General features: G+C 43.0%; 1 protein-coding gene across 4 annotated transcripts in view; it reads right to left on the bottom strand.

The window, feature by feature from the left end:
- ADK (adenosine kinase) overlaps window positions 1-24324 on the bottom strand; it is a 266402-nt gene that overhangs the window by 188902 nt on the left and 53176 nt on the right. For all 4 annotated transcript variants that reach the window (XM_088474985.1, XM_088474983.1, XM_088474986.1 and 1 more), the window contains exons 2-3: window positions 12235-12309; window positions 10153-10206 (exon numbers count right to left, since the gene is read on the bottom strand). In XM_088474985.1, coding sequence (XP_088331111.1) covers window positions 10153-10206; window positions 12235-12309 — 129 coding nt within the window. The remainder of the gene's footprint in view (window positions 1-10152; window positions 10207-12234; window positions 12310-24324) is intronic.

Genomic DNA, 24324 nt, shown 5'->3' with positions numbered 1-24324 from the left:
CCGGCGCCGCAACCAGCAGCCGAGAGCGCTGTGAATAACAGCCTCGCTCTACGGCGGCTGTGCTCCTCCCCCTGCAGAAGCCAGCGCCAGTGCTTCTTCAAGCACCAGCGCTGCAGGGAACAGCCGCGCTGCTGCGCAATGTAGACTCCCTTATGGGAGTAGCGGGACGCGGGACGCGGCAGGCTCCCTCCCCGTGAGGATAGAGAAGAGGGAGGATTCGGCTCTCGTGAGAGCTGACAAACAGAGCGCCGTCAGCTCTATTAAGTCAGACAGCGCTCAGTGCAGGGATATCAGGGCTCGCTGCTAGGCAGCAACATTACAGACTGTCTGAACAGTCTCCCTGTACATGTATCCGCGCTCTATGCGCGGTAGCTCCGCCCCTTGTAATAACGCTAGCGGGTTATAACAGGATTCCAGGAGGGGTTATACTACAGTATATACCACCTGAGCCTGGGAGGGGGCAGAGGGGCCGCAGATTAAACTCCGTTCCCCATAAGGGGAACAGAGCTATACTTACCACTGCTGGCATCAGGGCTGCGGCTAGGCATTCGGAAGCACGGACACAGCCTCTATATTAAGCTGTGGCATGTCCTCCCTGAGCTACTGCCAGGGGACCTGGGACTCCAACGCACTCTTTTTTAGTGGTGGCGGGTCTCCTGATGCCTCCATGTAGCAGGCTGACAGACGCAGTACTCTGTCAGCCTGTCCGCAATGCTTTGTGAAAGCTAAAAATTAAAATAAAGTTGAAATAAAAGAAAAAATACTAAGTGTGGGCTGGAGCTCAGCCCTATGTGACCGGCTCTCTCGGGCACATTCTAAAAACTGGGGCTGATGGGGCATAGAGGGGGAGGAGCCAGTCACACTTCAGAATTATTTTAAGTGCCAGGCTCTGCTCTACCACCATCTATACCCCACTGTCTTGAACTCCAGTGTCCCCTAGTGGATGAAGGAGAAATAGTTCCAGCTATAATCTTAATCAAAGTTTAGAACACCGTTATCCACACCGGGATGTATAATTGTGTAACTTCACTTTGTTACAATATTGTCCGTAACTTTCACACAGGTCAGCTTGTTTTGTACAGCAAATATTTATCTTGGTCTTTAGGTAGGTCGCAACATAATAATTACTAAAGGCTGAATATATATTTATTAGCAGAGCATACTGGAGCTGCAATCAGCTCTCCCCCACTTGGACAAGGTGTTGGTTGCTTACCGCCGGCCGGCTGGTATGGAGAGTATCTCTCTGTCCGTGGACGGGAGTCCCCGATCGTCACTGGCAGGCTGTTAGTGTTGCTCCTCGTGCTGCTGAGACCTTGTGTGCACTACAATACAGGAACGTTGTTCGTGGTTGGAGCAAAAATACCAGGTTGGTAGAATTTAAGGGAAACCCTTTCTTTAGTTTGTTAATTTATCCATTATATACGATTGCCTAAAGTATATCAGAGCCTGATAAGAAATAATTAGTCTGTTTCTTTAATGAAAAACTACCAAGTGACATTAGAGAATGTTAAAATCACTACGGTTTTGTCTTATCGTCTTCAATGGGTCTGGGGAAGACTTTAGGCGAAGTAGTGGTCCGAAAACGTTTAGGAACCACTGATAATATATAGGTTTTCTTCTTCCCCTCTGGGATACAGAGTACCAGCGTAAAAATTAATATTCTCACTGACCATTTTTAAACTGCAGCCGTTTCTGACGTTGATTCTTCATACAGCTCGATCAGACAATGCGACTGACGACCCCATGCAGCAGGATGCGGCTGGTGCCGAAATATCGGAGGGTCGGGCACCATATTGAATAATGTGTACCGGCTGCCCGATATGTCGGCCTGGAGGCAGTGCGGTCGTCTCTCGCATCGCTGGGTACACACATCGTTAAGGGTGTAAGTGGACAATTATTTCTCTGGAGGCAGAAAAGGACACTTACAAAGCATGCCCAGCCGCAAATATCCTTAAGTGTACAGCAACAGGACAGTGACACAAATTCATAAACGTCTGTCTAAGGAGTAAAATAAAATGTTATATGCCATCACGAGTCCTTTCCAAAAATATTTTCTAAGCTGTCTACATTGGGCAGTACAGTGACAAGGTGGTTAGCATTGCGGTCTTACAGCACCAGGATAATGAGTTATGTTTCAACCACACCCTAATGTAGCTTGTATGTTCTATGTTTCTCCTAGCTGAGCAGTTTTCCTCCCAGTGTCACAGTGGCTCCTGAGAAAATGAACATAATGTGCATAGTAAAGAATCTAGGGCCCCATTTATCAACGAGACATAACCCATTTAGCAGTCGCTAAATCATACTTGCCGACAATCAGCTCCAGCCTTCCGGGAGGGAGCTGATTGTCAGCTAACAGCGGGGGTGGTCATTGGGGGCGGAGCCGGGGGCGGGCCAGCCAGTTGGTGGTGCACTGATTGGTGCATGCATCCGCCCTCTTCACAATGCCGTTATTTTCGGCAGTGTGAAGCAGGGGGCGGGGCCGCGATGACGCGATTCAGCGCGAATCGCGTCCCCGGCTCCCCCGCTGCGGGGGTTTCTAATCTTTTCAGGGGGGATGACGGGAGGGTCGGAGGCTTCCAGGAGGCTTGCCTGCCTTTCCGGGAGGCCAGGAGCGGCACCCGAAATTCGTGGGGCTCCCGGCCAAATCGGGAGGGTAGGCAAGCCTGCGCTAAATGGATTATGACCTCCTCTCAGTATTTAACAAACAGCAGTAAACTAAGATTATTAATGTTTGTCAATGTATCACTTACGCCATCTCTAGATGGAGATAGCGATACGGTCTGCAATACCGGTAAACGAGACCCAGCAACAGCCTGTCCGGCTTCAACAAAGCCTTCCAGGCATTGCAGAGTCCCCACAGGTGAAAGTGTCATGCACGTGTGCAGACTGGCCGTCTTGCATGACACAGCAGCCCATCGCTGGCAGAGTTAGGCTACCAGCAACAGAGCGGAGCATGCCATCAAAGATGGAGACACCACTGTATCTCGCCGGAGGAGTAAGTAAAATTAAGTTAAATACAAACGGCATATTCGTTAGTATCACTGATTCTAAACAAAATTCAATCCCCGTATGTACAATCCTGGTATTTTACCAGGGATTTTTATTGTAATTTTACCTTCTTTACCCCGTACTATCAGCTACACGAAGATCAATTTATTTAGTTTTCCTGTCATGTATTGCTTACGGTTTGTAAATGTACTATTATTGTATCCCGACACCCAATACTGTGTGTTTAATTGACAGATAAATTTCCTTTTATAAGAAGTATATGCCCCACCATTTACATTCTTAGATCTGAAATGGTGCTCCAGCCAATCAGCTCCAAACTGTCATTTTTTCAAACAGATGACAGTTAAGAGCCGATTGGCTGGAGCACCATTATCATACGCAACAAGGTTTATCACTCATTGCGTATGATAAAACTCATTGATGAATGAGCCCGTTAATATGAAAAGGTGTTAGATACTCCACCAAGAAACACTTGGATTTTCCCCCTCATACGGTCTTTTCAAAACATTTCATACTGCACCGTTTGTGTGAATGTAATGCCCTCTGCCTGTTATGGGCAGTGATGGTGTTAACGCAGGCACCAGGTGTGTGGGGGGTGTTTTCATGTGCTAGGTGGCACACACCGTTTTTCTGGACACATTCTTTAGCAGCACGAGGATCTGAAGCTTCCTTGCAGTGTAAGCAGAAAGTTGCACAGGTTTTGTGACGATCAGACTATTAAAAGTACAACAGCAGGACCAGGTGGTAATTGTAAGCACCACCAGCGTGAGAGAAGCAGTGACTGAGTATGTTCCACTCAGTAGTGGAATGCCAGCGAGACCTAACGAACGGAGGTGGTATTGTTGGGCTTTCAAAAAGTTCAGCCAATTATTCCAGGGCTGGCAGCGGGAGTCTGAAAGGTTGTGCGTGCTACAGTCATTAGCCATAGAAGAGCAGAAGCCCCAAAATCTGTACAAATCATCTGTGAACTCGTCAACTATGAAGTCGTTTGGCAACTTCATCACCTAAGTGCCGGCTCAAAGCATAATGCACACCTGAGTTGCACAAGAGGCTGTAGTTAATGCCCATTATTTTGCTGGATAAGTGCAAAATAATGTAACAGCCCAAAGTATATGCAGCACAATGCCCCGCTGAGAGGTGTCAAGTGTAAACTAGTGGAGCAGGCTCAAAGTGTATGTCACACAAGAGACTTCAGTTAATGCACAATACTCAGCTGGGCAGTCACATATGCAAGCTAGAGTAGCAAGTTCACAGTGTATTCCACAGTCACACAGAGACTTTGGTACGTGTGGCTACACATCTGATAGGTACATATCACTCGATTAGTGAAATACTCACTGTGCATGCCTAATTGAAGGCTACAAGAGATCTAGAAAGAAGCGCAAACCCATCCATTAGAAGAGTGATAAAGGGCTGTGGACAGAGAGTGAGCTGACAGATTTAACATTATCATCTATTATTTTAAACCTATCTGAGGACATTAGTCGAAAATTATTGAACTTGAAACAGTGTATTTCTCAGGAAGGTACTGCTTTATATTATTCGGTATAGTAAAACCCAGGTGCAATGCTTCTGGAAAGTGCACTAACGTATATTAATGGCCATTAGCCAGAATTGACCTCATACATCTATAATTTTTGCGCCATATGGCCGGAGATACCTGTGTACTTTTTCCTCAATTTTCCATATTACTACGTATATAGTGTACAAGGTTCTTCGGATTAGTGTTTTTGTAGCAAAGGAATTTGTATAAAGCCGCAGATGTAAAATTACTATGCATGGCATGGGTCATTCGTATTGGACCTGTCTTTTGCCTTTTTACCCTAGACCGTGTACTTTTTCCTCAATTTTGCATATTACCATGTATATAGGACCTGATTCAGGTTTGGGAATAGAGTTATACCGCTTTTATACCTAAATTCCGGGTCTGACCCGGAGGTTGGAACAGGGTTCCAAACCGGATCAGACCCGGATTTTAGCCAGCGCCAACCCAGGATATTCCCGAGACGGCGCCGTTCACAACGGAGTTGGGTCTGCAGTGACCCGGCTCTTCTGGCGTGGAAGTGGACGCTTGGAGATGACGTCATCTCCAAGCGCCACTGAAGCTGGCCAGATCATCGTGACCCGGCTCGCGCCGTTTACACTGCAGGGTTTCACGGGTCATTCCCGTGTTAAACCCTGCAAGTTATCTGGGTTGGATTGCTGAGTCACTCGACCGGGAATCCCCCTGTCCCCTTTTACACAAGGCGCTTACCAGGGTTAACCCAGGTTTTATCTCTAGTTTAAAAGGGGAATAAGACAAACCATGTTGTAATGCAAGGGGTACAAAGAAATAAAACATTTTTGCATGTGGGGTAAATACTGGCTGCTTTTGCATGTAACCCACAAATGTTGGACTATTTTTACACTGCAGTTTAGATGTCAGTTTGGACACATCCCTCCCAAATCTAAATCTCTCTGCACATTTTAAATTTGCCCCACCTGCAGTGCAACATGGTTTTACCAAGATGCACAGTTTTTTGTTATTTCTTACTTTATACCAAAATCTGAATGGGGACTATGGTTGTTTACAAGGTTCTAACATTTGTTAAGCATATATAAGAAACTGAATATATAAAGTTTAGCCAAAGAGTTAATTTGGGATTATCTCTGTGGGAGAGGGTAAAGAATTAAAAGCGCCCTCTCCCCCCCTATATCGGCACCCATATACTCTGGGACTGCCTTCGTTTGATAGAGGGGTCTCCTCTTTTACATCATGTGAACCTGGATAATTTATTCTCTGGTGATCATGTATGATGCTTGCACTGCACAAATTATTATGAAGTTCAAGTATGGGAGAATCTCTCAACCATCTTGGCTTCAATAAACTCAAGTGCATCGTTATTTGAAGAGGAAAGCCCAGACTTTTAAATGTTTGGTGACCTGTACTGCAGAACTACTAGTAGATATGGGTCTTTTAGAATGTGGCTTTTTCACAAAAGGTGGATTCAGCTCTGTAACAGGGTGGCAGTGCCCCCTGTGCTGCCCCACCCCCTAGTGACGTGATGCTGCTATGCCTAGGGGTCAGGACTGCTGGCTCTGGTTGGCTCTACACACTAGACCAGTGGTTCTCAAACTCTGTCCTCAGGACCCCACACAGTTCACGTTTTGCAGGTCACCCAGCAGGTGCACTTGTGTAGTCATTACTCACTGACACATTTTAAGAGGTCCACAGGTGGAGCTAATTATTTCACTTGATTCAGTGTGGAGACATGGAAAACATGCACTGTTTGGGGTCCTGAGGACCGAGTTTGAGAACCTGTGCACTAGACGATGTGCATCATATTGCTAGTGATGTAGTCAGGTTTGATGTGTAGCACATCAAACCCGACGAGCGCGCATATGGAGCGTACACACCGAGCAATGTAGGAGATTTGTCGTTGCAAAAGCTGCAAATCGCTCCAGTGTGTACCCACCTTTACAGTAAAGATATAGGAGCGCTAGTGGTAAAAAGGATTAGAATGGGCATTTGTGAGCACACAAGATGCTGAGGCGGGTGTCAGTATCTGTAGCATGTGTATATATGTTAGTTAGCAAAATAGATAAGAAGGGTTGTGCTTAGAGAATAACCCTTCTCATCTACTTTGCTGACAAACATTAATGTACGATGAATGTAATAAAAACAGTCACCAGGAAATGAAAGCAGCCATATGTTTATAAAAGATATATAATCAACAATGGGATAATTTAAGCAATATGGAATGCAAATTAATTTGTTTCACAGCAAATCTGACCTTAATGGAAAGTATTTGTATACAAAATAATCATCAACCCTGATCAACATTTGAACTAGACTGATGAAATATCATTAGGGACTGAATGGAAATCTGTCTCTCACATCATCACAAACTGTTATATTATTGGTAAAACATGGCAACTAAAAGCCAGGAAGAGTTGTTACAACAGAGCACTGCAGGATGTCATCTCATGACCTTAAAATGTATATGCAATTATTAATCACGCACTGAAATGGTTCAAATACAGCATCTTCAAAACCTCTCCAATCACAACAGATGATTACACAGCTGCACTAATTCAAGATGAACGTAATTACTGCAAATGAGGCCCCTGACTGTAAACAGACACACATCAATATTACACTTTCTTGAGCATTACATAATGATGCTTCTATACTGGCATAACCAACAGTTTCGGAGCTGCATTATGTAAAATGCCTTGCTGCTTGAAGAATGCACCGATAAATATCCACTACTTGTGTAGTCATCTCAGGAATTCTGATCCGAGCTTCTGGGTTATTTTAACTGTACAGATGGAACATTCCCATAACCTTCAAACTCGGCAGTTAAAAGCCACTTTTAGATTGAAACCATTTCTATACATTCATTCGTATATCCATGTAAATGAGGTTAAAATGAAAAATATCAGTAAGGAAATTTAGAAATAGTTTAAATGTTATAAAAAATGAAATTGTGGATTACAAGACAAAAGGCAAGAAAATGGAGCATTTCATATTAAATACCCCAACACACTTCTAATAGGCTTTAATATGATGATGTATGGTTTACATACCTATGTACAGATGGATTAACATTTTATCAACAGTGGCCAGGACTTAAATTTACTATGATATATGCGATAATTAGCCTGTTGTCGTGTGTCAATAGTGGCTTAACACATAAGTCCGGGAGCTTTTCTTTGATTCAGTGTGTTAACGCCAGAGAACAGATAATTTATTGGGCAAGAAAAAGGGCTGTAATGAAATAGCCCCGGGCATTAAAAACCCGAGGCCATCACCTTTTTTCACCCCGATGAATTATTTGTGCTAATTCCCCCTGAAAGGAGATACATAAATATATTTTTTTATTTTTAAAATAAAAGCGCTATTACTCCTAATTCTTGGTTATATTTGTAAAGTACGATGTGGGTACAGAGCAGGTATCACACATTCCCTCCTGTGTGTGGAAAATTTATAAACAGCGAGGCAATCGCTCGCTTGCAGCACTTGTGCTCTAGCCACAGCTGGGCTCTGCCTCTACCACCATAGGTGCTGCTGCAGGCAGCTCTGATGTACAAAGCAGATGATTCGCTGATATAGGAAGGCATGGAAAACCATAGATCGCTTGTTATGGGCTCTACAGCAACTAAGAAGTAGATTAATTTCCAAATAATGGACAAAATAGCATCATATAAAGCAGGTGTATTGAACCTACGGCCCTCCAGCTGCTGTGGAATTCCGCATCCTAGCATGCTCTGCCACAGTTTTGCTATTAGGGCATAGCATGCTGGCATGTGTAGTTCTACAACAGCTGGAGTGCCAAATGCTGTATACCCCTGATATAAAGAGTTTAGGTTATGCACATGTCAGTGAAATTCTCAGTCAAGTCAGTTTTTTGCTTAACTGTAATCATGTCACAGCTTCAATGTAATTGAATCATCGCTTGACCTTTAGATAATCAACTTTTCTCATCAGATTCAAATCAGATTATGAAATGATCGGTATGCAGGGAAGATCGCCTTCGCCACCTTTGGAGTCCAAGGATCGTTCATTCACTTTCTTAACAAGGCTACAAAAGCAAGAAGCCCAGCATTTTACAATGAGTAGATGTAGTTTGTATGCAAGTAATATAAGGAAATGTTGTATGTTGGGAAATCATTACATCTAGCACTTCCTTGCCTTAATGCAACTAGAAGTTGAACCCGATGAGTACTATAATTAACTGCTACGTATAATATCATATAACCAACATTCCATCTATAGATGCGAACATATGAGAAGTAATCCTATGGTTTACTCTGTTGCCTAATGAGAGAATGAGTCCCTGCATTTTGAAAAATTTAACAATTTACTAAATATGGCCACATACTGGCCGAAAGGGTCGTCTCAAATTATGTAGCCAATTTGTCTACACACAGTCTAGTCAGGAAACGGACTTACATCTTAAGTTAATGTATAAAATGCATTAAGAATTTATTTATTTATGGATTAACCTTTGGAGTTAAAGGTTAAAAAAAAAAAAAAAAACAACACTAAAGACGCACTTCATTTTGCTTAATACGCACTCTGTTCTCACTGTGTGTGAAATACAATTTTTTTGTTTTGTGTTTCATTTTTGGTCTTTACTAGGTAATAGTTATATTGCTACTTTGGCTTTGGGATTACTATAGACAGGCAAGAATTGATGCATTTTCTATACAAAATGTGAAGATATTGTTTGTTCCCATACAAATCTAATTACAATATGAAGTCACCAGCAAGACAGAAAACCAAAACAAAGTACAAAAAGTGAGAACTATTGAACTTACCTTTAAGTGTAAGGAGAAAAAAAAAAAAAAAGTGTCAACTAAAAATAATAATAAAAATAGAAAATTAAAATCAGATCACTTGTAGGTGATCGCTATTAAATCAGACTGTCGGATATCCACTATTGGTCTATGAATGCAGTCATCTGATGAGTGCAGCCTCATATTCCCATGTAACCAGGTCACTCAGGCTGGTATTGAACTCACGTGTTCAAAGTCCACAGATCCTGAGGTTGCAGATCAATAAAATGGTTTTGAAGAAAATAAAAAACACACTGCCACGTGAGCTATTGAAAACCTTTACAAACTAAAACAAAATAAGAAAATAATTGAAAATATTATCTTTTTGTTTAAGCCACTTTCATTCAACAACGTCCCAACCACCTAAAGTCAATGACCAACCTAAGCTGCCATTTATGCAACTGTATGGAAAGAAACATTTTTCCCCTGGGCCCTATTACATGGTCAGCCCTTTTACCAAATATACAGTACATATTTGTTATCCATTTGCTAGAGGCCTAGTTAGTTACATTTTCTGGTAAGATTTTTGGGTTGTACTTATTCTATAAAATAAACTATGGGAAGTATCAGATTTGGAAAAAAAAGGAAAAAGATTATTTAGGTTTTAAAAGAGAAGACGGAAATCATAAGGCTTAAAAACTGGTCTGCTAACGAATATGCAGAAAACCCTCTGGTCATTAAATGGTTAAGCAATCCTGAGCAGATGAACATTACTGCTAACAAGAACCTACAGAAAACTGACAGCAGATATATGTTGAATGCATGCTCCAGGGTCTGAGATTATTTTTAGGAAGGAGGAAATTATAGGTCCAGTGAACTTACAACTCCTTGTGTTTGTCTTCAGCCAGAATCTGATCGTTTGCCTTCAAGCCATACCTGCAGAGAGACAAAAGCGCTTACTAGAAAAATATGCCATCAGAACAGGGTTTTTCAGTAGTAAGCCATCTAAAATGTTAGCACTAATATACACCAGAAAAACATGACATGAAAGCAAATCTGCACACAGTAGGCCGTTTGCAGAGATAAGCTAAGAAAAGACTGCATAACATGACAACATTTGCAGGATGGGGAGATATTCTGAGTTTCATTTGTTTTGTGGCATATTTTGGCAGAGGACCACAATGTTAAGCTTTCATTAGTTTTTCCACAAATTAATTAAAGAGGAGATTTGGATGATGGAAGTCAGAGTAATAATAGGTTTAACCGATTAAACTTCAAACTGGATCAGAAATAGCTAATTAGCCAATTAAATTAAATACACTGTGCAAAACAGATTAAACATTAGTATAAAATGATCTTCATCTATGGCCTGTAAACCTGAAGGACTTAGGGATCGATTTTATACACAAATTAAAGGACCCGGTTACTTCACAAAGATATACAAGAGAATGGCATATTAAGGACACAACTACTAATGATTATGTGGTGTTATAACCCAAAAATCTGCACACTTATATCTCGCCTAACATAATACATATCCTTTATCAAACAAAACATCAAGTTTGTAAGCACTGTCATTTTAAGAGCCATCGGTTGTGTTGGATTTAGGAACAATGTTTTTATTCGTCTTATAGAGAAGCAGCATCATATGGGTATAAACGTATAATCATTCTAATAAACCACCCTTGACTGAATGGAATGCATGCAAGACAGAATGCAGCAAAAAGTATTTCTGTAAAACATCCATCTCAAACTTGCATGCTGCATTCACAGATAGCCTGAAGGGTATGACACCAGATGTTGTACAGATAAGCCCAGCTATATCCTTGCCTCTGGCGTGGCAAGTCGCGCCACTCATAGCACGTGACACGTGCGACCAAATATACGCGCACTGCGTACGTGACTCCATCGGAATGCATGGTGTGATCGCAGTGCACGCCATAGCATACCGTATGCAGGTGCGGGGAAAATCTAATGTAACATACAGTAGTATATTTTATGAATTTGGACGTCCTTTACTAGCAAGCATATAGATCACTTGTTCCCCTACAGAAGAGACTTAACAAAAATTGGGTGTCCAACCCATAACCACAGGATTCCGGCTTGTGCAAAATAACATAGCCACAGGGATGAAAAAAGTAACATTTACACTGAGGTCTAATCTTTGTGGAATACTGGACTACACCCTAGTTTAAAATAGAAGGAGACAACATTCTTTCTACTGGAAACGTACACTGGCTGAAAGTCTGAGGCTGTATATATCTGACATAACAGGTAATAAAACAGTCCGAAATCACATGCAACTAAAAGGTACTCCATTAGCTGGATCAGGAGAATCTGACCATGTATGTACACACACTATAACTCAAATCCCAAGAACCCAACAGATAATAGATACATAGGACCATGACTGCATATACAATCTGTATTGCATTTTGTAGCCAAACTAGTCCAAAAGACGTAACTGCCATCAAATTTGTATGTGCACATTCAGGAATTCAGTCACCAATGCACCAACAACAAAAATTGGTTATAATACATGCATTAATGACAGCGAGAGACATCTTTATCACCATTTACAAATGCCTGCACTTTGCTAGATAATCATATCCACAAAGAGAGGGAGCTATAACTCACAGACAGAAAGATAACTAGCAAGTAGATCAAGCAGTGTAATTTAGCTGTACACAGATGCCAGTTGCAGCAACTTGTTGAACCACATTCATTGCTGCAAGAACAGCAAACAATGGGGTTTATGTATCAAGCAGTGAAGAGCATGGAGATGTTGCCCATAGCAACCAATCAGCTTTGAAGTAGCAGTTATCAAGTACAGTCTATAAAATAATAGGTACGAGCTGATTGGTTGCTATGGGCAACTTCTCCCCGCTTTTCACTGCTTATTACATAAACCCCAAAGTGCCATATATTGAACACACAAGTTTACAAGCAAATATAATAACTTACTTATCAAGAAAGTCCTTATCCACCACAGCACAGATATCCAGAAGAGGGTTTCCCATTCCAAACAGGAGATTTTCACTGCAATGGAGGAGAATGAAAACAGAATAAAGCATTAAGATCACAAGGTCATTGTAACGTTGACATAATGTAAGTCATGTGGATTTGTTACAACAAACACCAACATGAAGAATTTACAAAACCAACACAGCTTTATAAACATTGTTCTCCGTTTTGAAACTCTGTTTTGTTCATACAGTAAAAGTGTTTTTAAACACTGTTTAAAGCAAGGGTACATTCGTTTTCCTGCAATGATTTTGTGGAAGCGTCCGGCCTGGCAATATACAGGTTGCTCTGAATACTTTGTAATAGCAGATTAGAAGGAATTTTTAAAATCAATTGAAATAAGGGTTTCACACCCTTAGTAAGCACTTTAAAAACAAAAGAAATGCCTGGACTTTAATTAGCAGGAATGAGCATTGGAAACTCCACCATAAAATACAAAACCATGATACTTTGCAGATTTTCATTCCAACCAATCAAATAGTTGGATGGTTGGACAGAAAATCTTTACGTGTGTATGCAGCATTTGAGTATGCAGTGATTGGTTCATTACTTTATCTATGTTGCTACACAGCAGGCACTTTCAATTATTATTAAATTACTTTTTCTCTTGTTACAATCATAAACATAGAACAATACAACATAAGCAACACACAGCCTCCTTTCCATTCTCTCAATGCACTGTCATTTGTAGATAGTTCCAGATCCAGTATATATACTTATACAGCCAAGACAGTGGCCACATACAGATGTAACCATTCCAATCATTAGAAGACAAATCTAAGGAGGTAAATTGAGCCATGCCTAGGTGACATTTACTAGTTACATTAAAAAGTGGGCAAAGACACTGCTCCATTGTAAGCACAGATGGTGTAATGGTTAGCATTACTGCCTCACAGCACTGAAGTCGTGGGTTTGATTCCCACAATAGCCCTAACTGTGTGGAGTTTGTATATTCTCCCTGTACTCGCGTGGATTTCCTCCGGGTGCTCCGGTTTCCACCCACACACTAAAAATATACTGGTAGGTTACCTGGCTCCCAACAAAAAATTAACCCTAGTGTATAACTATGTGCGTGTACGTGTGGTAAGGAATTTAGATTGTAAGCTCCACTGGGGCAGGGACTGAATATTCTCTGTAAAAGTGCTGCGGAATGTGTATGCTATATAAATAACTGGTAATAAATAAATAATAAATCTTTGGGCTGCATTACGGTGTCAAGACCACAATGACTGATCATACACTATGAGACCCCTGTACCAACAAGGATGACAAATTATTTCATATGAAATGGATTCCAGCTTGCAAACCACACCCTTCCATGAGAACTCCCAGTGTGTGAATCATTTTGTATGCAGCTTTATTACTAGGTCTTACAACTAATTCCATTCATTCATGGTGTGCGATTTCTTACAGGTGCAATGAAAGAGCATATTCAATGGTTGCAACCTGTAATATGAAATAAAATTATACTCGGAATGATTATATCAACTGGGCTGAATTTCCTTTGCCATGTAATTATTATTTAGAGTTTTTCTCAATTTGGTGATCCCCTAACATCTAGTGATTCAGCAGCACCGTCTACGCTTTGTCTACCACTTATCACAAACTTAGCTGCTTTATAACAACCCCTCATTCGCGACCTTCAAATTCATGTGAATGGGTATAGATATAGGGGAGACAAATAGGTCAAACCTCTGCTAATGTTTACCTAAAAAAAGATTTAGTTTTAGATGGTGCTATTTTCTAAGCACTTTGAAGTTAGTATTTTAATCAGATATGGAAACTACATTTGCATCTTCATTATAACAGGCAGTGAATTTAAGGGGATTGTGTTAAAATATGAAAGACTAAGCTCAGTCTGTAAAACATCCCTACAGTGTCACGGGCTTACCTACGTTTCTAACCTGAACAGCATCTCACCTAGGTAGCCGTTTCCACTAAGGCCATATCCCCAGGATCAGCACCTTCCTTATGCTGGAGGCTACTAATACTAATTTATGTCCTTGTTATTACCCTCCTACTGTAATCTGCTCCTCTCTAGCCTTCCTAACGGTCACCTCGTACCTCTCCAGTCTATCCATAGCTTAATTACCTGCCAGATTTTCCCCTCTCGTCGCACTTCCTCTGTTGCCCATCTTTTCCAGGCGCTATAACTATACCATTCACAATTAAATTCACACTCCTCCCTCTCACCTACAAAGCTCCCAGCCTCACCACTCCTCCCCATACATTCAGCCTAATTTCCGCACACTCCTCCCTCTCACCTACAAAGCTCCCAGCCTCACCACTCCTCCCTATACTTTCAGCCTAATTTCCGCACACTCCTCCCTCTCACCTACAAAGCTCCCAGCCTCACCACTCCTCCCCATACTTTCAGCCTAATTTCCGCACACTCCTCCCTCTCACCTACAAAGCTCCCAGCCTCACCACTCCTCCCTATACTTTCAGCCTAATTTCCGCACACTCCTCCCTCTCACCTACAAAGCTCCCAGCCTCACCACTCCTCCCCATACTTTCAGCCTAATTTCCGCACACTCCTCCCTCTCACCTACAAAGCTCCCAGCCTCACCACTCCTCCCCATACTTTCAGCCTAATTTCCGCACACTCCTCCCTCTCACCTACAAAGCTCCCAGCCTCACCACTCCTCCCTATACTTTCAGCCTAATTTCCGCACACTCCTCCCTCTCACCTACAAAGCTCCCAGCCTCACCACTCCTCCCCATACTTTCAGCCTAATTTCCGCACACTCCTCCCTCTCACCTACAAAGCTCCCAGCCTCACCACTCCTCCCCATACTTTCAGCCTAATTTCCGCACACTCCTCCCTCTCACCTTCAAAGCTCCCAGCCTCACCACTCCTCCCTATACCTTCAGCCTACTTTCAGCACACTTCTCACTCTAACGATTGCTGCCTCACCTCCGCCCTCACCACTTCCCACACTTGCATTCAGCATTTCATCCGGGCAGCTCCTATCCTCTAGAATGCCTCCTTCGCTCTAGCCTCCAAGCGTGCCCTTAATACTCATTTTTTAATTCTAGCTTAACAACCCTCCTACTAAAATTGTGCCAATCCTTACCCCTATAGAAAACACGTATGAGCAGGGTCCTCTCCTATTCAACTTCTTTACATAATTATACTAACTGCACACTTATCTATGTTAATTTCTATAATGTCCGTATTTATCTGTACTTGCGTATCCGGTTATCAGTTTTATCCCTTTGTACAGTGGTACAGACCCCTTGTGGCACCTTACATAATAATAGGAATTATTATTATTAGCAGATTCTAAATCTGCTGAAACAATTCCATCAAATAGTAATGCCAGCGGAATCAGTATGTAATGCCGGCGGATCATATACCAACAGCAAAAGACCGAAGGACCCAAATCTCGACTGGGGCTGGTAATCATACCAACCCTCCCCTTTCCCTAGCCTAACGCTCCCTTAGTGGTGCCTAACGTCACCCCCTGTTGCCTAACCTTCCCCTGTTAGTGCCTAACCTAACGCCACCCTTCCCTGCACACTAAACCTAACCCTCCCGGGGGTGGGGGGCCCAAACCCCCCCTTTCCCTACCCCTACCCTCCCAGGGGGGTGCACTGGAATTAAAAAAGCTGTGGCCGCTACATTGTAGCACTTTGTATAGAGATTGAGGGACTCCGTTGCACACAGATATACAAGTGTCACATATCAAATTAATCAGCACAGTCTCCTAGTGTGTCCTAGTCACATCACATTACATTATGACTTGGGGCCACATTCAATTAGAGGTGAAAAGTGCAGATTGACGAAGTGCACCTGTTTTCAAAGTATCTCCATATTCAATTCCAGGACGACGTGCCTAAGCGTGTACTCAATGCATTGTAATAGGCGGAAAAGCATCTCCTATGAATAGCAGGAGAAAAAAAAAAAAAAAAAGTGCAAAATCGTTCCTTTGGGGTGCAAACAAGGGGGAAACGACTCGGAACCCTTGGGACAGCCCCCCCCAAAGGACAAATGAGCAAAAAAATTACCTCAGAACACCCCAAAAAAGTACTTTCGCTTTGGGGGTGGAAAAGTAAAATGTGGGCGGACAAGCATAAAAACTATTTGGGGGCTGCAAGGATGGATCAGTTGTTTTTGGGATTGCAGGTGCATGTATGAGGGTGGTTTTTCACGTTATTTAAAAGTTCTCTTAGAGACATAAAAATATGCTAACAGCAATTTTCAAGTACCCCAAATTTGACTGGGCTACTTATTTTCACAAAAAAATACTGCTTTATGCCATTCTTCACCACTTTTACAAAGACGCTAATAAGAAGCAATTTAAACTAAAGTACAAAATACACTTATTAGTACATATCAACATTGGTTCCCTATGTTAGTGCATTTTTGGGGGGTACAGGACTGATTTCCCCAATTTTGACAGTACCTTCCGCTTATCTGCATTCGCCGCTTTGTTTGCGCCTGTTTAGGAATTGAATAGGGTGAAAAGAGAGGACGTGCACGAAAAGTTTTCACCTCTGAAACATGCAAAGGAGGTGGAAAGTCGGACAGGCGAAACTCTTCAGCCTTTCCGCCTCAAATTGAATACAGGCCTTAAGCCCCGTATCCACTACGCGAGAGTGTAAAGACTGCGATAGCGATATCGTTATCAGTCACTTGTTTACGAACTGCACAGTGCAGGCACACACCCTCATCCCCGAACATGGCCAACCTGATGATATCGTCAGGATGACCAGCATGTTCGGGCGATGAGCGATGTCGGGAACAACCAGCGCGAATGCGCATCGCTAGTCGTTGACGACATTTTGCTGCCCGATTCATGCACGATTAAACGATATCGTTAAGTCTTCCATTAATATCACATAGTGGATACGTGGCTTTAAACGCATTTTCAGCAAAGAGATGTCCTGCAGTAACACAGTCTCGCAGAACCTGGTGTGCTGAGGGGGGATTTTTGCTGCAACTGCAGCAACGTTGTAACCAGACTGACGAGATCTCATCTTTTATGGTAACAGCAAGCGTTGGTCATTAGTGTTTAGCTCTATTGAGGAGACTGCCCCATGTAGTTTTTTAAAAAACAAATTTATAAAAGGAATTAAGTACTCCATTAATATATGTCGCTATATGCACGTCTCATAGGCCCATTTCTATATACTTTAAGAACTGCTCTGTTTGCCATCTCCAACTACATTTTTATTCTAGTTTACCTTCTCTACATAGGTTAACTCTGTGAAGGCAGGATTCAAACAATAGCAGCACCTATCAGGCTACAGCATGGTGCGGTCACACTGAAGACTAATACATTTGCTTATGGATACGTGAAAAAGACAATGTGAGTTAATTCCAGTATAGTCACGACACTGCAGACTGTTCTTATCCAACAAGGACTGCATCTTGAAATGACAACACAAGAAAAGTTACCGGTTCTCACACAGGACGTGTGGAGCTCCACTAAATCAATAAAACAGACATGACTTGAGCTTAACAATGGATAATAAAATAAAAACTACCCTTTAAAGCAGGGGGCCATTTTGATATATATAACATTAATCGTGGGCCTGGTGCAGGCCACGACCCTCCATGTGTCGTTACACGGGGGCGGGCCACAATCACCGGTGATTACAGCAATGCCCAAAGCATCGTGAGGATGATCCGGGGAGCTGTAAGGGCAGCTAAGGACGCTCCAGGCAACACTGCTGCATAGATTCTGGCTGCAGGGTGCCATTCTATGCAGCCTGCTAGCCAGATGAGACTAGCAGAAAAAAGCTCAGAGGGCCAGAACAAATGATTCTGCGGGCCTTATACAGCCCTCGGGCCTGAGGTTCCCCATCTCTGCTTTAAAGCATACCTATGAATACAACATTTTCATTGCTGTGCAGAAAGTTTACTTACATTTATTTTTATGAACATTTTAATGCAAAAATTATTTAAAAAAAAGTGTTTGTTGTAGGCAGGGCCATAACCAGGGGTGTGCGAGTGGTGCAGCGCTCTGTGGGCGACACCGCCCCTCACCCACAGCTCCTGCATCCGGCTAACGGGATGCCTGTTACGGCACCCTGCTGCCTCTCTTTAGGTCACTCCAGGCGGTCACAATGCTGCCCTTACAGCCCCCTGAGCATTCTGAGGATGCTCCGGGCATTACTGTAATCACCCGCTCCCTGTGCCTGTTGCAGGCCACGTCCCCTCCACATGATGTCATGTGGAGGGAGCGTGGTCTGCAACCGGCGCCGGGAGCACTAGCTATGGCACATTACCGTAGAACAAGAAAGGGATTGGTGGCATGCACTCAGCTACACCCAGTTCAATATGCATTCAGCATGAGAAATGATAAATAGGAAAAAAATTAAACATGGTTATATCTGTATTGTTCAATGCAAGTTTGCCAAAATAAATGCCAAATTCTGTTACTTTGTGCAAAAAAAAACAAAAAAAAAAAACGCACAAAAGCTGCTCATACTTTGCCACGCCAGAGGGTTGGGATTGGCTTGGGCAGGCGTGGGAGACTGAAGAGGCGTGTATGAAACTGGGAGGCTTAATTCAGCTCTTCCACACGTGTTGAGAGAAGAGAGGGAGGAATTGTACTGCTGGTAATGGTAAACTCGAAGCCGGGAACAGGAATGAGATAAATTTACTAAACTGGAAAAGTAGAAGATATCGGATTGGGAGCGAGGCCGTCGCCATCGGATTGGGAGCGAGGCCGTCGCCATCGGATTGGGAGCGAGGCCGTCGCCATCGGATTGGGAGCGAGGCCGTCGCCATCGGATTGGGAGCGAGGCCGTCGCCATCGGATTGGGAGCGAGGCCGTCGCCATCGGATTGGGAGCGAGGCCGTCGCCATCGGATTGGGAGCGAGGCCGTCGCCATCGGATTGGGAGCGAGGCCGTCGCCATCGGATTGGGAGCGAGGCCGTCGCCATCGGATTGGGAGCGAGGCCGTCGCCATCGGATTGGGAGCGAGGCCGTCGCCATCGGATTGGGAGCGAGGCCGTCGCCATCGGATTGGGAGCGAGGCCGTCGCCATCGGATTGGGAGCGAGGCCGTCGCCATCGGATTGGGAGCGAGGCCGTCGCCATCGGATTGGGAGCGAGGCCGTCGCCATCGGATTGGGAGCGAGGCCATAGCCATCGGATTGGGAGCGAGGCCATAGCCATCGGATTGGGAGCGAGGCCATAGCTAGGAGCAAGTCTCTTCTAAGACCAGACTGGAACGCTGGTGTAGATGGAGACTTGCAAATACCAGACTGGAGCCGTACAGATACAAAGTACCTGGGAGCTCAGCACAGAGCTGTACATGACATTGTACTGGTAATTTGAGCCAGTGAAGAAATAGAATTTATAGGGCTTGAGCGATCAGTGATTGGATGCTGCAATCAGCTGCACTGGGACAAGAAATCTGAGCAGTGGAGAGTCAGGTGACGGAGTCCAACATGGCTGTGCCCATACTGAGGTTTTGAAGGGAACTCTGGGGTGCAGCTCGAGTACTAGCATGCTGTGTAAACACAAGGAGAGCAGTGAGCTGTGGGAAGTCACTTTCATACCAGACACGGTCTATTTACTAAGCCTTGGATGGAGATAAAGTGAACAAAGATCAAGTCTCAACCAATCAGCTCCTAACTGACATTTTTCAAACACAGCCTATGACATAGCAGTTAGGAGCTGATTGGTTGTGACTTTCTCCATCCAAGGCTTAGTAAATAGACTCCGTAGAACAGAGGACTGAGCAGAAACAGCACAGATAGACCTCATAGCAAGCTGGGAGCAACGAGACGCGTGGGCGGACCTCTACGTCATCCGGGAGTGATATGCGGTCACATCACGAGCAGACCTCAGCGCTAGCTGGGACAAACATCGCAGAGGTAAGAAAATGGTTTTAAAAGTCCAGGGCGTGACATCATATTTACAACTGGCAAAAGATTTGAAGGGTGGCTATAAAATTATTGCTGACCGCTAACATTTGGGAGCCCTGTCTATTGATGCCATTGGAAGCTCCTGTCTATTGATGCCATTGGGGAGTCCTCTGCAACTTATATAGAGCTTTTAAGCCTTACTATTTACAGTAGAAAAAACAATAGCTTGCACTGAAAAAACAATAGCTTGCACCGGTATTTGATTTTGTATAGTTCAAAACTGCAAGAAGATGAAAGGTTATTTTAAGACTGCTCCATAAGAGTACTTTGTTGGTTGTCTCCTCAATTCACAAGCAAACTGTGTTTACATGCCATGTGCACAAAAGAAATACGTACAGAACTTGTATAGAGGAAGGGAGGCAGAAAATGTAAGACTATCCGGGAATGCTAAGCCCATTGGTAGAATTCAGACACCATCAAACCAATGTAGGAGATAGGATCAGTTACTGTCGTTCAATAAGTAAGGTAACAAGACCTGTGTAATGTATTTCTTTTTATTTCCGGACAGGCCAGAGCTGGTAGACCGCTGCTTCCCCTCACGGCCATTAGACTGCACCTCATATCAGTCATACTGTTCCAACACCAGTTGTAAGATGGCGGGACTGGCGGAAACATGGTCAAACATTGAGGTGCTTAGCGTGGATCAGATTTCTGTGTCTAAAGCAGCAGCTGAAATTCATCGCCAACGTGTCAAGGTGTACAGTGATAACGTCATGGAAACAGGTTTGGTACACTGCCTTTGATAATGGTAGGACAAACATTCAAGATGAGCAGAGATCCGGCCGGCCAAGCAAGTCCACCACAGACAATTTGTGCCGCATTCAAGTTCTGATTCAGGGGGACAAACATTTGAGTTAGTGATATTGCTGCCGTACTGAACATCTCAGTGGGTACTGTGCACAACATTGTTTATGAGCAACTGAGGTACAGAAAAAAAAAAAAAGCGATCACACTGGGTACTGAAGCAACTCACAGAAGTTCACAAAACCAACAGGATGGGATGGTCTCTTGTGCACTTTGTGTTTTACCATGTGTAGGGAGCGCGGTACCTGCAGCGTATTGTTACAAGCGATAAAACGTGGGTGTATCATGCGGCACCGGAGATGAAGCCAGCATCCATGACATGGAAACATGCATCATCCCCACCTTCAAAGAAATTCAAAACAACTTCATCAGCAATGAAGGTATTGGCAACTGTGTTTTGGCACCACCACAAGGTGCTTCTTGCTGGTTTCCTCACCAAGGGATATACTGTGCATGCTGTCTGCTAATGTGACACATTGAGCCGGTTGCGGAGAGCAATTCGTCAAAAACTATCTGGGTTGCTGCACGATAACGCCAGACCATTGGGAGGTACTGGACCATCTTCCCTGCAGCCCTAACCTGACACCGATGGATTTCAATCTCTTTGGACCATTGAAGAAACACCTGGGTGGAAGGTGATTCGCAAGACAGTGAAGTTCAGCAAGCAGCCATGTCCTGGCTTAAGCTGCTTAACACCGATTTCTTCTATGCCGGCATAGATGCCTTATTGTACCATTGAAATAAATTCTAAAGACGAGTGGAAAAATAATATGTACCAAGGCCATACTATTGGGCAGCACAGATGGTGTAATGGTAGCATTACTGCCTCACAGCACTGAGGTCGTTGGTTCGATACCCACTACGGCCCTAACTGTGTGGAGTTTGTATATTCTCCCTGTGCTTGCGTGAGTTTCCCCCGGGTACTCCGGTTTCCTCCCACACTCCAAAAATATACTGGTAGGTTAATTGGCTCCTAACAAAAATTACCCATAGTGTGTATGTGTGTGCACATGTGGTAGGGAATATAGAGTGTAAGCTCCACTGGGGCAGGGACTGATGTGAATGGCCAAATATTCTCTGTAAAGCGCTGCGGAATATGTGTGCGCTATATAAATAACTGTTAATAAATAAATAATAAAAATAAATTATATGCATATATACACAAGTTACATTCACACGAGGTCTTGTTACCTTATTTTTCTTCTTCAGAGTCCATAGAGTCCACAGGATCTACCTTGGGGTATGTAGTTGGAGTGATCCATTGCACCAAACCGCTTACAAGCTCCCAAGCATGCACAGGTCCACCTCCCTATATACACTGCCCCCAGCCACAGGCATTCAGTTTTTTTGTTTGGTGCACGGCAAGTATCCAGACGCACCGTTTTAACAGCGGGACTGCCTAGGCAGCCAATATAAATGTAGGCCCTAGACCAGCGGTGGGCATTAAGCGGCTCTCCAGCTGTTGTTGACCTACACATCCCAGCGTGCCTTGCAACAATTTTAGAATGGTTAAATAGCGTAACTGTGGCAGGGCATGCTGGGATGTGTAGTTCTATAACAGCTGGGGGTCACTTATTGCCCACCCCTACCCTAGACTAAAGCTTGCTATTTATGTAAATCTACATATGGCAGACGGGAACAGGTCTAACAATATCTGCCCAGTACAAGGCACAGCTGTGATTAATCACTACACTGAAAATTGTCAGTGTTTCTTGTTGCCATTTGGCTAGCTGTCGTAGCTATGGTGTAACAAACGTCACATTTGCCATGTGTTTTTGCAGTATTCAATTATTTCAAGATTTTCTTACATGCATCAACAAAATACCTGGAATACGCATTCCCCTATATTAAGCATAATTATTTTTTGAGACCTGACGTAATTGGAGATTTTGAAAATCTTTATTTTTCATTATAAAAATGTGAATAAAAATGTATGCCCACCACAACTCTGGCGAGCAACATTAATATACTGGCTGTAGACATAGAAATACAGTCAGTGATATTAGTAAAAACTGAAGTAAAAAAAAAACACACACAGCATTAATGATAGTTTTTTCTTAATTACTACATTTTATGGCGCATACACACGGTCAGATTTGTCAGATGAACGATTTGAATGATTTTACCAAAGTTTTTAATGATTTAAACAATTTGAACGATTGAACGATTTTTGATTGCATTAAAATGAATGGAATCGTCCAAGTCTGACTGCAAACACATCAGATGTCAGATATCGTTATCTGAGAAACGGGAACGCGCATCGTTCATCGTTCAGGCATGTCAGATATGTCAGATTTTCCTTCAGATATGAACGACTGAACGATTTTTAAATAGTTATCGTTTAGATCTGAAGGAAAAATCTGACCATGTGTATGCACCATTAATCTCAGGCAGATTGTGAAAGCCAGGCTAATATAATAATTAGGACAAGAGGTTTTTTCCTTGGCTCTGTACATGCAGGCACCCTGAATGAATAATTAGAAATTAGGACACCACAAATCGTTGCGATTGTTTCCCTATGAGGGTAGTCTGAGCCTGGATGACTTCCGTATCCCTCCACATTCTCTCATAGTATCCCACTCTGCCTGTCTGTTTCCAAACCCCCAGACCATATACACACACAATAACGATTTTGTTCAGTGCCAGGCTCCCTCTCTCCCTCATATGACCCCAAACATCTTCAACCTGACAATATCGTCAGGTTGGACAGGAGGTTCGGGAGATGAACGGCAACTACCAACGGGAGCGCGCATTGGTAGTTGCCGTTCATCGTTTTGGCCCTGAAACGAAACGATTTTTTGTACGACTGAAAGATAATGACGTTATCGTTCAGTCCAAAAAAAGTCATCCCGTGTGTACACACCTTAAGACAACAATAAATATTTGCTTTAAGATAATACTTTAAGCTTTAAGAGTTTAAAAAGGTACAACTTGCAGGACATTGTGCTATGCTGATGAACAAGCATTACTTGATAGACAAGACAAAGCAATGAAGATCTATGGGGCTGGGGGTATCGGCTCATACAACTTGAAAGACTGGAGCCTGCTGGAAATACTACATATATAGCATTCCCACAGCTTACAGAGTTAACAGCACTCACTGACAAGAACGGCTATTTTAAAATTGCTTTATAAATGTATTCCACATGATACATCAAAAACATTTTTAGAAGCTCAAAAATGTTTACTGTTATATAACTGTCCAAATATGATTAACAAGAACAAATATGCTCTATTTGAGGCAAAAAAAATGTTATTTTATTTTTTTTCAAAAGTTAGAGACTAAGCAAAATAAATGGCATGGGAAAAAGTCATAAAAAGCATGCCACTCCCTATATA

The sequence above is a fragment of the Taudactylus pleione genome, unplaced genomic scaffold (genome assembly GCF_031769625.1).
Source record: "Taudactylus pleione unplaced genomic scaffold, aTauple2 ptg000157l, whole genome shotgun sequence".
In the NCBI taxonomy this organism is placed as follows: Eukaryota; Metazoa; Chordata; class Amphibia; order Anura; family Myobatrachidae; genus Taudactylus; species Taudactylus pleione.
This window is presented reverse-complemented; position numbering and strand designations above follow the sequence as displayed.